The sequence below is a fragment of the Misgurnus anguillicaudatus genome, unplaced genomic scaffold (genome assembly GCF_027580225.2).
Source record: "Misgurnus anguillicaudatus unplaced genomic scaffold, ASM2758022v2 HiC_scaffold_31, whole genome shotgun sequence".
NCBI classification, from domain to species: Eukaryota; Metazoa; Chordata; class Actinopteri; order Cypriniformes; family Cobitidae; genus Misgurnus; species Misgurnus anguillicaudatus.
Window position 1 is genome coordinate 2,621,886 of NW_027395281.1, and position 14,554 is coordinate 2,636,439.

General features: G+C 34.5%; 1 protein-coding gene across 1 annotated transcript; it reads left to right on the forward strand.

Annotated features, from left to right (window-relative positions):
* Window positions 1–483: 483 nt before the first annotated feature.
* On the forward strand, window positions 484–5,042 carry LOC141362952 (uncharacterized). The gene is made up of 4 exons (XM_073865268.1): window positions 484–496; window positions 2,020–2,343; window positions 4,448–4,768; window positions 4,904–5,042. Exons 1-4 carry the CDS (start codon window positions 484–486, stop codon window positions 5,008–5,010), a joined length of 765 nt encoding a protein of 254 aa, XP_073721369.1. The 3' UTR covers window positions 5,011–5,042.
* The last annotated feature ends 9,512 nt before the right edge of the window (window positions 5,043–14,554 follow it).

Genomic DNA, 14,554 nt, shown 5'->3' on the forward strand with positions numbered 1-14,554 from the left:
TTTTTCAATGGCAGAGTATCAAAATAAATACATTAAGTGCAAGTGTACAAGTGTGATACATGTGTACAGAGAAGAAATTCAATAATGACATAAATACCTAAGATAAATAAAAGAGGATGCACAGGTGTAAAGTCTTAAAGCTACAGTTTGTAGATATTTGCAGTAAAATATCCAAAAATCACTAGGCCAATATATTTTGTTCAGCTTATTACTTACAATATCTCTAATGTTTTCAACAACTTGTAAATCGTGAGAAATTACAAAAGTGTCGTGGACAAATACAGAGGTAACGTTAGTGTATGGCATCTGTCGGGCTTCTCACTTGTTTATGGACTTCGATTAATCTTTAACATTTTTTGATGAACTGGGGACTTCAATACTATTAGGTACGCGAAATTAAACAGTTGTCACCTGGCATTGGGGTTAGGGTTAGGTTTGGGTAGGGATGTCATTATGTAAATCTAACCCTAAACCGATGCGAAAATGGTAGCAAATGGTAAGAAAATAGGAAAGAGAATGCAACGGACTTAATAGTATTGAAGTCCCCAGTTCGTCAAAAAATGACGCGAAAGGTATACCCTCCGCGTCAAAATATTGACGCATGGTCAAGTGTCGTCAAATATTGACGCCATGGGTGTGAGACTGGGTTGGTGGAGGCAATCGTCACACCTCATAAGATAGCAAAATAGCTTCCACAATCCATTTACTGGTGGTCTTCTGGGTTAACTGGGCCAATATGTCTTTCACCATGAAGTGAAAACTCTCCACTATAATGTATAAAGTTTCCTCGTGGAGGGAGCTCTGGAGTAAAGTATGGTCTCAACAATTTATAAATGATTTTATAATAATTTATCCCTTTCAGTGCAAACTTTTCTCTTTTTCACACGCCTTGCAGTATGTTTTATCAGATGCTCAGCCATCTCTTAACCATAAAATATAAACAATCGTGTTGCATGTTTCTGAGTAATGACTGATAGATATCACACTGATAGATTAAGATAATGATTATTTATTTTTCAGTTGTTATTTACAATTATTCTTTTTAGAGCAATGCTCCCTCTTGTTGCTTATATTTAATTTCTTTTAACTTTATTTTTGATGTTTCCTTATCTTATGAATGCTTATGGAGTGTTTCAGACAGAACCTGTGTAACAACTATTGAAACGAGACATTCAGAGAAGTAATCAGATCAGTGTTTAACCACAAGTTAAGAAAAGGGGGCGGGGCATACACTTATCAGAGCTTTTAAGAGTGTATGTACGCTATTGTTTTATGTTTGCTTTGTTAAATTCCGTTCAGTCTATTCAGTATTGCGGTTATTATTTGGATCTGTTCTGTGAGCTGTTGTAGAAAATGATTGACGTGACTTTCTCCTGTTTGTTGTTGTGGTGCCTGTCTGGTAAGTTATAGGATGTTTGTTTTTATTTAAGGGCTTATCATTTGATAGAAATTACAGAAAACAGGACAATTTTTAAAACACATACATGCTATTTTTCATTTGCACTTTTCATTTATATATGCCCAGCTGATGCCTGACCAATGACCACCGGCAGAACCCGCTTAATCTCCTTATCCGTTTCAATGTATATATATATATATATATATATATATATATATATATATATATATATATATATATATATATCTCCCAAGGGTTTTTCCCTGCTAGGACTTTTTTACTTCCCTGGCAAAAAAGTCAGGGTTTTTTTCTCCTAGGGGGTTTTTCAACCGTTACATTAGTAATACGTTCGCTTATAATGTTGATTTATAGCCGCAGCAAATTTAGCTGCTTGTGCTATCGTGTATTATGTTGTGCTATCTGTCGATTTTCTGTGCTTTTCACTGCTTCTATTAATGTAAAGCTGCTTTGATACAATTACCAAATTGTGAAAAGCGCTATATAAATAAAATTTAATTGAATATACAATAATATTTCTTTGAGAGTATATTCATTGGGCATGTCATGTTTTTAATATAATTTATATAATTTATATCATCAGTGCTGATTTTATTTTCCAGGTGTGTTTGGCAGTGAGTTTGTGTCAGTGATGGAGGGAGATGCTGTTACTTTATCTGTCAGTCTCACTGAATCACAGATTAAAGAGGGAATCGCCTGGAAATTTGGACTCAAAGATGTTCGTATAGCTGGAGTCATGAGAGAGGACAATGATGTCAGATTATTTGATGATAAACCTGATGGGAGATTCAGAGACAGGTTGAAGTTAAACAAACACAGTGGATCTCTGACCATCACAGACACCAGCATCACACACACTGGACTTTATAAAATATTCAACACAAAGACAAACACCAAACTCAAAACATTCAACATTACTGTCTATGGTGAGTAAAGAAGAACTTTGAATAACTTTTGTGATCTTACACATTATTGACTGTCTGATTAAAGACTTGTAAGGCTAATTTTTTGAATAAATGATCAATTGGCCCACTGCTAGTCATGTGATTCAACTGAGAGAGTCTTCGACAGAGTCTTCCTTGTTATACAACGTCTTTAACTTTTGATGTAATGCTCTACTTGTAGATACATATTTTTTCTGGTAGAAGCGATCTTTTACCATTTCTGTAGTTTTCTCGATTCCAAAATGCCCTGAATCATCATGCAAAGATTGCAACACTTGAAAGCGGTACTTTTCAGGAAGGAACTTTTCTCAGATGTACAGATGTTGTACGAGTAACTTGATACAAGAGGTCATTCTGAATCTTCAACCTTGGCCTTGCATAATGGCGCTTTTCCATTGCATAGTACCCCACGGTTTGGGTCAGCTCACCTCACTTTGGCTTGGTTAGCTTTCCATCGAGTTTAGTAAGACTTCGCAGTGGGAGGGATTATAGGCGTGTCGTTATATTTGCGCTGCCTGCTGCTGTATCATACAAGTGGGAGCGTTGTTGGAATGCTAAACATCCCCATACATTCATTTATTTCTCATTCCGCCACAAAATCAAAATTGACCACCACAAAAAGATGTTTATGGCGTTTATCAATCACATGACAGTTTCTGTACAAACACCCGTGGCGTCATCAGTCGACGCGCTCCGTTTACCCAGCTAGAAATAAAAAGTTCTAAGAACGTTCCCTGAAAGTTCCCGAATGTTCCCAAAAACATTCTGCCAACGTTAAAAGCGGCTAGTTTTTTTTAAGTTCTAGTTTCTAGTTGAGATTCATAGTCTGATTCTTGATGTTTGTGCATCCCAGTTATACAGCAGATATTTTTTGTCCAAAGTTTCTAAAACTCCTTAATGACAAAATGCTGTGAAAGTGCTGGATCTCATTTACATTTTTGACAGAAAATAAAGTTTTGATTAGTAAATGAATTAGGTGATGATCTTTACCATTATATACCAACAACCACAGAATAACACTATTAACTTGGCATGTTCATAACAAATGTGGTGCATTAACACAAAGTTAACACAACCAGGAAAAAACTAGCAAGCAAAAGGTCAAGTGTCAAGAAACCAACTAAAACAAACACTAATCACAATAAGGGTGACTTAAAATGAAACAAACATCAACATCTAAACCTAGTAAGTGAATTGAGTTTTTTACAGCAATATATTTACTGAACATTCAGAAATAATGTTTTCTAAAATAATAAAATGCAATGTTTCTCTACCATTTACATAACAATTGAACAAGTCAATATAATAAACAGCTGTTGTTTTAAACATTGTGTAAACATTAAAACATGACATTGTCATAACGTTTAAAAATGGTAAAATGTAACATTACTCTAACGTTCAGACAACAGAAACGTTCCTAGAACTTAAAAAAACTAGCCGCTTTTAACGTTGGCAGAATGTTTTTGGGAACATTCGGGAACTTTCAGGGAACGTTCTTAGAACTTTTTATTTCTAGCTGGGTAGCCTCATTTAAGTTGCATATACACATATAATGTCTTGCAAATGTGCCGCAACAAACCATTATGGTGTTCGTGATTCTCAACCTGTGGATGTTTTTCATCGCTAAAAGGGAGTTTGGGAACTTGTAGCAAAGCACAGATGACAACATATTTGCTCGAGCGCAAGCTAGCACTAAAGCTAATCTTTTACATTATAGCAATGACGCTGCTAGTGACGATTCTCTCAGACCAATCAGTGATCTACTGTGTTTTCGCGTCACGTTTGGTATCAGGTTGGATCGCTTGGAACCCCAACCGAGGTGGTACAAAAAAAAAGTATCGGGTACTACGTACTGCACCCAATGAAAAAGCTCACAAAAGTAAGCTGACCCAACCCAAACTAAACCAAACCGTGGGGTACTATGCAATGGAAAAGTATGTTGATAAGTACTTTTCCTAACTCTACACCTCGCTTTACTTCACTAACTATGAGATCTTCCTCTTGCGCGGTTCTCATATCTGCATCAGTAAGTTGCCTCATAGGACTTGAAGATAATTTATGTTATTTATTCTGTATTATTCTCCAGCTCGTCTGCCTGTTCCTGTCATCAGCAAAGATTCTTCACAAAGTCCATCATCAAGAAAATCAAGAAAAAATTACCATGAATATGAAGAAAGCTCAAAATGTGTGTTGTTGTGTTCAGTGTTGAATGTGAGAGATGTGAGTCTGTCCTGGTATAAAGGAAACAGTTCATTGTCCAGCATCAGTGTATCTGATCAAAGCAGCATCTCTTTACATCTGGAGGTGGATTATCAGGATAACAACACATACAGCTGTGTACTCAACAATAACATTGTGAATCAGACTCAATATTTCAACATCAATGAAGTCTGTCAGTCGTGTTCGGGTGAGATTATACGGTTTATTTGTGTTTATGTCCTTTAGTGGTGCAGAAACACAAACAATATAAAACTTATGAATGACTGATACAGTTTGTTTGAAAGGTTGTGATGATTAATTGTGCATTTTTTCCTCTTACAAGCCTTCTGCTGTTGTGGTTCTACTGAAGCTGTGATCCGATTGGTCGCCTCTGCTCTGGTGGGCGTGGCTACTGTTGCTGTCTTGGTTTATGACATCAGAACCGGATGAGATCAGAGATTCTGTTAAATGATGGATGAATCTGTAATACTATCATATATGTCTATATCCTCACACATTTGCTTTTATTGACACTATTTCTGTATTTTTTTCATATTTGTGACTGTACAGATTTGTTATATTTCAGCAGCTCCAGTGTTTAAACCTGAAAACACACTGATAACTATTTCATATAGATATACTCATCACATATCATTTCAATTTAATAAACCAGCATGCTCATTGAACAGTAGTCATGTTAAATATTCCTTTAAAATGAAAGTGAAAGTAAAAGTTTAAAGATCACACAATGACACTGATCAACTCCTGTAAAAACAGTGTAATAAAAATATACAAAATATAAAAAGAAAAGATAAAAGATTCAAAGTTATGATGTTAAACTTAAAAACTTTTAAAAACATTTATAACTTGAGCTTAACAGCACACAGAGGGTTAATTTCTTGTTTAAACAGAAAGCAGTAAAACAGATTTGTTACTGTAGATGATGATGATGTTACACTGATAATGATGGAGATCTAAACATTTTTTTGGGTCCACAGTCACAGCTTTCAAATGCAAATGCCACACTTAAAATCAACTCCAGACCTTTAACATCTGTCATTCATGAGGACATTATTTAACAAATATACAATTCCTGTCCATTAAGTCAACTGTCCCATTACTTTTGACTTCTTTAAAAAGTGGAGCTACATATTAACCGGCTGTAATTCTTAAATCCTGGATGTGAATATCCTCAAAATAAAGCATAATATCATAATATATGAATGTAACTGGAATACAATTTGGTAAAGAGCTAAAATAACATAAAATGTGCTTCTGTCCCAATATTTTTGGACCGAGCTGTATGTCAACAAAGTCTTTGTACAACTGCAAATAACAATTCTTGTGTCTTCAAAGCCTTAAAACATTAAGATACAAATAATTAAAGTTTATATTTTTGTTTATCATAAACTTTAAAAGTCTTCAATAACATGAGTTCAACAGCACACAGAGGGTTAATTTCTTGGTTTAACAGAAGTCAGTTCACCAAATTTGTTACTCAGTGGTCTCAAACTCCCGGCTAGTGGGCCATTTACTGCCCTCCCTCCCCCTATCTGCGGGCTACAGCTGCTGTAAAAAATATTACATAATGGTAAAAGATTGTTATTTACTTTAAATAAAATAAAATTTACTTTATTTATTTTTGTTTGATTATTGATGTTAACGTTTAAGGAGCCGTTCACATGTCTTAAAACGCGTGTTAAACGTGAGTCAAAGCGCTTTCTTTCAAAAGCTTTTAAGAGGATAAGTGTCTTTCATTGCAACCATGAGCCTCGCTCAGAATAATGAAATACATGATTAGATTTCTCATCTGTACCTCACGTCAATCATATCATTGTCACCATGTGATCAGTTAATCGGGTCGAGACTTTGGATCTATCAGCTGTTTCCAGTAAAGGTTTCGTCTCCTTCTCCACTGATTCATCACTGCCATCTGCTGAATCTGTCAGGAAACACAAATGAAATCACAGATATTAAAAAGAGAAAGTTGTTTATTAAGAACAAGACAAATTTCAACAATTTAACATTGATAAACATTTACTAATAACATTTGCAAATTTGTTTAAACAAGGAGCATTATCATTAGGACAGTCATTTATTTTGATATGTAAAGCTTATTTTCATGCGTTTTATCTTCTTTAACAAAGCATTCACATAACATGTCCAGTAAATGTACATTTCCCGCAGTAGTTAGTTTGTCTAGAACAAAGCACTCACATACCTCATATGGGTAATATACTATTGCCGCAATAGTTAGCCTGTCTGGAACCGAGCTGACTTGAACCACTATAATGTTTGGCACTTGCATTGCATGCGAACGGCCCCTACGCTAATAGAATTCTGTTTTTCTCTCCCTGTCTCGTCCTCGACCACGAGGACCATGAGACAAACAGACCAAGTTCCTGTTGCTGTGAAGATCATTGCATCACTGATCCACTGGCTGTCCTTCAACGTGATGACCAGCCGATGCCCGACCAACGACCACCGGCTAAACCAGTTTAATTCGCTTACCCGCCTCCTATCCCTACCGTTTCTATATATCTCTATATATATATAAATATATATTAATTCCTCCCAAGGGTTTTTGTCCTTCAAGGACTTTTTCCCATTGGGTTTTTTTTCCTAGAGGGTTTTTAATCCCAGGGAGAGTCAGCCAACTTTGGCTTAACTTAGCACTTTACTGTATACGTTACATTATTAATATGCTCGCTTGTACGGTTTAACCGCTTTCTCTACTTCTTATATTATCTATTGATTTTCTGTGTTCTCCTCTACATCTTCTCATGTAAAGCTGCTTTGCAACAATTAACACTTGTGAAAAGCGCTATATAAATAAAATTGAATATCAAGATATCCCAAATAACACCCATAAACACTCACAGTCTTCCTACAAGTCTCCACTTTCATGATGTATCTAAATGTATAAAATACAGTGAAGTCTTTGAGTGTTGGGAAACATGTTGTTTGTGCTTTATTGTCATGTAAAATCAATCACACCCGGATGAAGCTTACAAATAAACTCCTTAGAAAGTGTTAAGGATTGAAACGTCTGCGTCTTATGTCTATAACAAGTCATGTGCAGATTCAGGAGAGCCACACAACAAATGAAAAAGTTATCCAGGGATTTAAAACTGTGGATTTGGATCATCTAGTGGATTGCGTAAAGTTACTTTGTGATTGTATTGAATGACTAAAAACAGTTGTATACTATTACTTCTAAATATATTTTATGTATATATTAATAGAAGAAAACTTTACTGGAAGGCATTTTGTGAAACTTTTGTGAAAATCACAAAAAAATCCTGATGGGCAACCTTTTTGTAAAGGTTGTCGGGGAATGAGTTAATTCATACATTAAAAAATAAAGTAGTCTTTTCTTAAAGAGAACAAATTTATTTTTGTATTTCTAAATTTCTTTTTTTCTGCACATTTCTATAAAAAATGTGTTGGTTTCTGATTGTACATGTCTAATTAGAATGTCTCTTATTTTCAAATCACAATCTTGACTGTATGTGTAATGCTTGGATGTGTGTGTCTTTTTCAAATCTAGTTTTATATTTAATAAATGTTAACCCAGCTAGAAATAAAAAGTTCTAAGAACGTTCCCTGAAAGTTCCCGAATGTTCCCAAAAACATTCTGCCAACGTTAAAAGCGGCTAGTTTTTTTTAAGTTCTAGGAACGTTTCTGTTGTCTGAACGTTAGAGTAATGTTACATTTTACCATTTTTAAACGTTATGACAATGTCATGTTTTAATGTTCACACAATGTTTAAAACAACAGCTGTTTATTATATTGACTTGTTTAATTGTTATGTAAATGATAGAGAAACATTGCATTTTATTATTTTATAAAACATTATTTCTGTATGCAGTAAATATATTGCTGTAGAAAACACAATTCACTTACTAGGTTTAGATGTTGATGTTTTGTTTCATTTTAAGTCACCCTTATTGTGATTAGTGTTTGTTTTAGTTGGTCTCTTGACACTTGACTTTTTGCTTGCTAGTTTTTTCCTGGTTCTGTTAACTTTGTGTTAATGCACCACGTTTTTTATGAACATGCCAAGTTAATAGTGTTATTCTGTGGTTGTTGGTACATAATGGTAAAGATCATCACCTAATTTATTTACTAATCAAAACTTTATTTTCTGTCAAAAATGTAAATGAGATCCAGCACTTTCACAGCAGTTTGTCATTAAGGAGTTTTAGAAACTTTGGACAAAAAATATCTGATGTATAATTGGGATGCACAAACATCAAGAATCAGACTATGAATCTCAATCATGGTGACAATTAAATGAAAAACTTCATGCTGCAATGCATGCTGGGTATTAACAAATTACAAATCTCATTCAGGACTCCCAGCATGCACTGCAGCATGGATAAATAAGGATTTTTTAAACAATTTTAATTGTCACCATGGTTGAGATTCATAGTCTGATTCTTGATGTTTGGGCATCCCAACTATACAGCGGATATTTTTTGTCCAAAGTTTCTAAAACTCCTTAATGACAAACTGCTGTGAAAGAGTTGGATCTAATTTACAATATTGGCAGAAAATAAACTTTTGATTAGTAAATGAACTAGGTGATGATCTTTACCATTATGTACCAACAACCACAGAAATACACTAATAACTTTTCATAACAAATGTGGTGCATTACCACAAAGTTAACACAACCAGGAAAAAACTAGCAAGCAAAAGGTCAAGTGTCAAGAGACCAACTAAAACAAACACGAATCACAATAAGGGTGACTTAAAATGAAACATCAACATCAACATCTAAACCTAGTAAGTGAATTGAGTTTTCTACAGCAATATATTTACTGAACATTCAGAAATAATGTTTTATAAAATAATAAAATGCAATGTTTCTCTATCATTTACATAACAATCAAACAAGTCAATATAATAAACAGCTGTTGTTTTAAACATTGTTTGAACATTAAAACATGACATTGTCATAACGTTTAAAAATGGTAAAATGTAACATTACTCTAACGTTCAGACAACAGAAACGTTCTTAGAACTTAAAAAAAACTAGCCGCTTTTAACGTTGGCAGAATGTTTTTGGGAACATTGGGAACTTTCAGGGAACGTTCTTAGAACTTTTTATTTCTAGCTGGGAAGCTGCATTTAGATCTGCTTTCTTGCCTACTTGCCTCCAACATTACACCATTTTATATCCTGACTGTAAATATTGTCTTTAAAAATATTTAGTGTAAATCTGTGTTGAAAGCATTACTGCTCTATTAACATTCACCTTTATAATCACTGTTCATCTCCAGTCTGTTTTTAAAGCTCTTATCAGTTTTATATAATGTAGGTGTATCAGTACTTCCAGCATCTCCCAACATCAAAGTCGTTTCTCCAATCTTATCATCTCTCTGTGTTTTTGTGTGTAAAGGGACAGATTCCTCCAGTTTTCCTGTTCTGCCCCTCACTTCATTTATAACAGCAGCACATAGATGAGAAAAACACAGAAGATCAACATCACATCAGATCAAGTCAATATACTGGAGAACAACACAGATTATATGTACAACATAAAGATCATTCAGTGGATTTTATTAATCAGTTTAAATCTAAAGAAAAGATCTACTATCTGTCCTCTGACACAGAGAGAAACTTTCTATTAAAGTACAGTGTCAAGTCTTAAATATTTTACCCTTTCAATTTAAGATACAATTCACAGCCTCACCACTACATCCCCTTTAAAGGTGTGAGTCAGAGAGGTTTAAAGATGGACAGGTGAACTAAATCTTACCTGAGTTTTGCTCCTTCTGAATGTTTTCAAGACCTTTGGTTGTTAAAAACAAAAATCATCAATACTCAATGTAAAGAAAATTAACAAACACTTTATTCACCTCATCTGAGCTGCATAAACTATTGCACATGACATTAATTTAATTCAATTACATTTCATGCACTGAGATCAATAAACTGTAGCACTATATAATAGAGGGTATGCACATGACGTCACCTTCGGTGAATATGACTGCGGTTACGGCAGTGCTTCTCAATTATTTTCTGTCACGCCCCCCCCCCCCCCCTAGGAAGAAGTAAACATTTCGCGCCCCCCCCAACTCTCCGCCGCAACTGTAAATAGTATAATTTGTCTATAAAATGACACATCTGCAAAACATTGTATCCTTATTAACATTAAAGAAAACACACAAAAAAAAGAAATATCGATCAACTTACAACAAAGAATAACTTTATTAACATTGTTTTTTAGTCTGTAACAGAAAAGACTTAAAATGCATGAATTTGCCTGAAATAAAAAAAATCAATCCTTATTTAAAGTATAATATTTTTTGACCATTTCATACTGAAAAATTAAATTAAATATAAATAATTTTAAAAAAACTCAAGCGGCTTATAAGCATGATTGGGGTGTAATGTCTTTAAGTGACGGTGCAAAAAAAATCACTTTCTGAAAAAGAATTTTCCCCGGGGTCTGGCGCGCCCCCCCGGGTGTCGCTTCGAGCCCCCCCTGGGGGTCCCGCCCCACTATTTGAGAAGCACTGGGTTACGCCCACTGAATGGCAAAAGACAGAGTGGCAGCATTTTAGCAGCGTGACATTGATGAAAACACGGTGAAAATGTGTCGAAATGGGAAAAAGCTGTTGTGCGATAGACTGTACTAACAGATTAACAAGAAGTCAGAGATATCGTTTTACAGACTGACAAAAAACACCAAAAGGAGAAATAAGTTGATCGTTCATACCAACATCCACAGACCACGGGTTGGTTGATAAGTTGCTAGGGTCACTATCAAGTATTTTTCAAGTATTTGTATTTTATCAGTGTTTTTGTTTGGAAACATACATTCCATTACATTTCATAAATACACGTACATTTAATATTTAAGTACATTAACATACTTTTACTTAAGTAAAAGTACACAATTTTAATGTAATTAGGTATTAACTACATTTTAATATGCAATATTAAAGAATACACAGTATGATTCTAATGTAGTCCAACTAAATTCAATTTAAGCTAGTCAGTTTTACTAGCATTTGCACCACAACTGCTTACAAGCCAGCCATTTTGTTGAATGTTTCCCACTCAATAGGGTGTGCTCCCGTAGAAAAGTGACGTCAATGCATACCCTCAGTTTTTTGTAATGAATATATTTTTGTTTTTTACTGTTTTAGTGAATGTTGATATAAGATGAAGTGAATGATTATATGAGAAGTGTTGAGTTACTCACCAGTGACTTCAACATTAAATATTCTGTATGTGATTTTTCCATCAGTGTTGTTCAGCTTTAGTGTATAAACTCCTTCATCTGTCTCTCTGAGATTTAAGATGAGGAGATCTCCAGTCTCAGGTTTCATCTTCAGTCTCTCTCTGAATCTCTCGTCATCTGTGTATGAAGTCTTGCTGTAGTCTCCATTCATTCCAGTTACAAGAGAGGTTTTATCTTTTGAGGTCCACTTCACTGTATCACCTTGTTGTATTTGAACTTTAGTGGGTAAAGGGACAGATCCTCCCATCATAGCTTGCACTGTTTCAATTAGTTAACAAAGAAAACATCATTCAGGAAAGCTTGATTCTGATTGGTCAGTGGCATCATTTCAAATAATAACTGAAATTATTTTCATATTCAGTCAGCTGGGTTTATATCTATTTCACATGGGAAACAATATTAACAATATTTAGTGTCAATCTGTGTTTAAAGCATCATCACTCTTTATTAACATTCACAGTTAAAATAAATAATGCTGAAACTCATCTACTCACCATGAATCAAAGCAACAATAAATTTTCTCTCTTTGGTCCCGCTCCTCCTCTTGATCTTTACTTTATATTCTCCAGTGTTTTCAGTTCTCATGTTCTTGATGGTGAGATCTCCGGTCTGATGGTTCATCTCCAGATTGTCTTTAAATCTCTCATCAGTGTCATATAATGTAGGTTTATTAGAGCCTCCAGTGTATTCAGCTATAGTCATATCTTCAAACATCCACACTATCTTATCATCTCTCTGGATTTCAGTAACACAAGTGTCTAAAGTCACAGATAACCCCATCTTTCCTGTTCTGATCATCTCTTCATTTATATCAGCAGCACATACTGTAGATGGAAGAAAAATGATTTTACTCATCAGATTAAATACAAAGAAAACTGTCTGATCTCTGACACAGAGAGAAACTTTCTAATAAAGTACACAAGTCTTACTGACTGTAAACATAAATCCACATCAGATGCATCAGGAACTATAAAATGACAACATCAGTTTCCTTTTCTTTATACATATTGATCCAGATTATGATTTTTAAAAGTATTATAACCTCTTAAAGGTGCACTGTGTAGATTTTAGTGACATCTAGCATTAAAGTTGTGATTTGCAACCAACAGCTCAGTCCACTACACGCTAACTCTTTCAAGGTAACAGGAATGCAAAATATGTGTTCAGTGCATCATGTAAAGATGTGCATCACGCATCATGTCAAAATATGTGTCTCCTTCAGACGCTTTAAATGAGTTTATGATAAAAGAGACGCTTACAAAGATACTCACAAGACACTTAACACTAAACTCTGATTACACATGAGATTAAGTATCTCTTTTATAAACCTCTTTTATAAATCAAATTCAAAAGATCAAACACATATTGACATGACAAGCCACACACATGAAAATGTTTTGATGAAGTTCCCATTCATGCATCCTCAGAAAAGACGTCACTGACCAACACTGGCTACAGTAGATGTTGTTGTCCGAGACAACATATAGAGACAAAAACTTGTTGCAAGACATTTTGTAGGTCAGCTGTCAAATTACAAAATATTTTTCTAAAAATCAATCAAACTCAAATTAAATTGATTTATAAGATTTATTCGTTTTATAAATCTATTTTTTTTCTATTATTTGTTTATCTCTGGTGCTGTTTGTTTATTTTAATATCACATTTATTTAGTTTGTTGTGTGTGCGTTTTATCTATATAGTCAAATCTATATTTTTTATATTTCTTAAATTTCAAACTCAATTCAAATTGATTTGTAAGTCATAAAGATTTAAGGATTGACAGATGAACTGAATCTTACCTGGGTTTTGCTGGTTCTGAATGTCTCCATGACTTTTGTATGGTACTGTAAATCAAAAATTGTCAAATCAACTCATACAGTTACTTTATAAAGAATCAAATTTATCGCACATTTTTTTCCGACCGGGAAAATATATTTATATCTGTTTAATTAAGCAATGTAAAAATTAGCATAAATATGTCTAGTTTAAGTAAGGAATAATTGAAGACGAGTCATTGAATTACCAGAAAAGAATACACACCCAAGTGGCACGGCATGACACAAAGCGGAGTTATAGTATTTGACATAAACGTTAATCAACACATTTGTTATGGTGGTTTTTACTTGAAGGCAAGGGGGCTCAGATTGTTAGAAATGTAAGTTCACGTGTAAGGAATAGTTGACAATGGATCATTGAATTATTCAAAAATACTGCAGCCCCAAGGTGGTAATGCGACACGATGCGAGGGGAGTGCCTTTACACTTCAGATGTGCATTATTTTTTAAATAACTCAAAGGACCGGAGTCAATTATTCTGCTTAGACACCAGAGCAATGTTTGTGATAACGGTGGTATATTTTAAAGACATTTGACAAGTTAGGTGTGCGTTTTACAGGAAAATAATCAACACTCATGGAACATCTAGGGATAAGGTTGTGAATTGCAACCAACAGCTCAGTCCACCACAAGCTCACTCATTCGAGGAGGCAGGGATGCAAAATATGTGTTCAGTGCATCATGTCAGAGATGGGACCAAGTCACACATGTGCAAGTCTCAAGTAAGTCTCAAGTCTGAACCTTCAAGTCTCAAGTAAGTCCCAAGTATTTTTTTTCTTGGGCAAGTCAAGTCAAGTCAAGTCACAGGCTATGTCAAGTCAAGTCAAGTCAAGTCAAGTCCTGTAGTAGGTCAAGTCAAGTCCAAGTCAAGTCACCTTATTATTGTAATTTTACCTGCAG

Excerpts from the sequence above, each read along its gene's own strand:
- LOC141362952 (XM_073865268.1), top strand. Across the intron at positions 2,344-4,447 it reads ATTCAACATTACTGTCTATG|CTCGTCTGCCTGTTCCTGTC; the intron begins GTGAGTAAAGAA and ends ATTATTCTCCAG. Across the intron at positions 4,769-4,903 it reads AGTCTGTCAGTCGTGTTCGG|CCTTCTGCTGTTGTGGTTCT; the intron begins GTGAGATTATAC and ends TCCTCTTACAAG.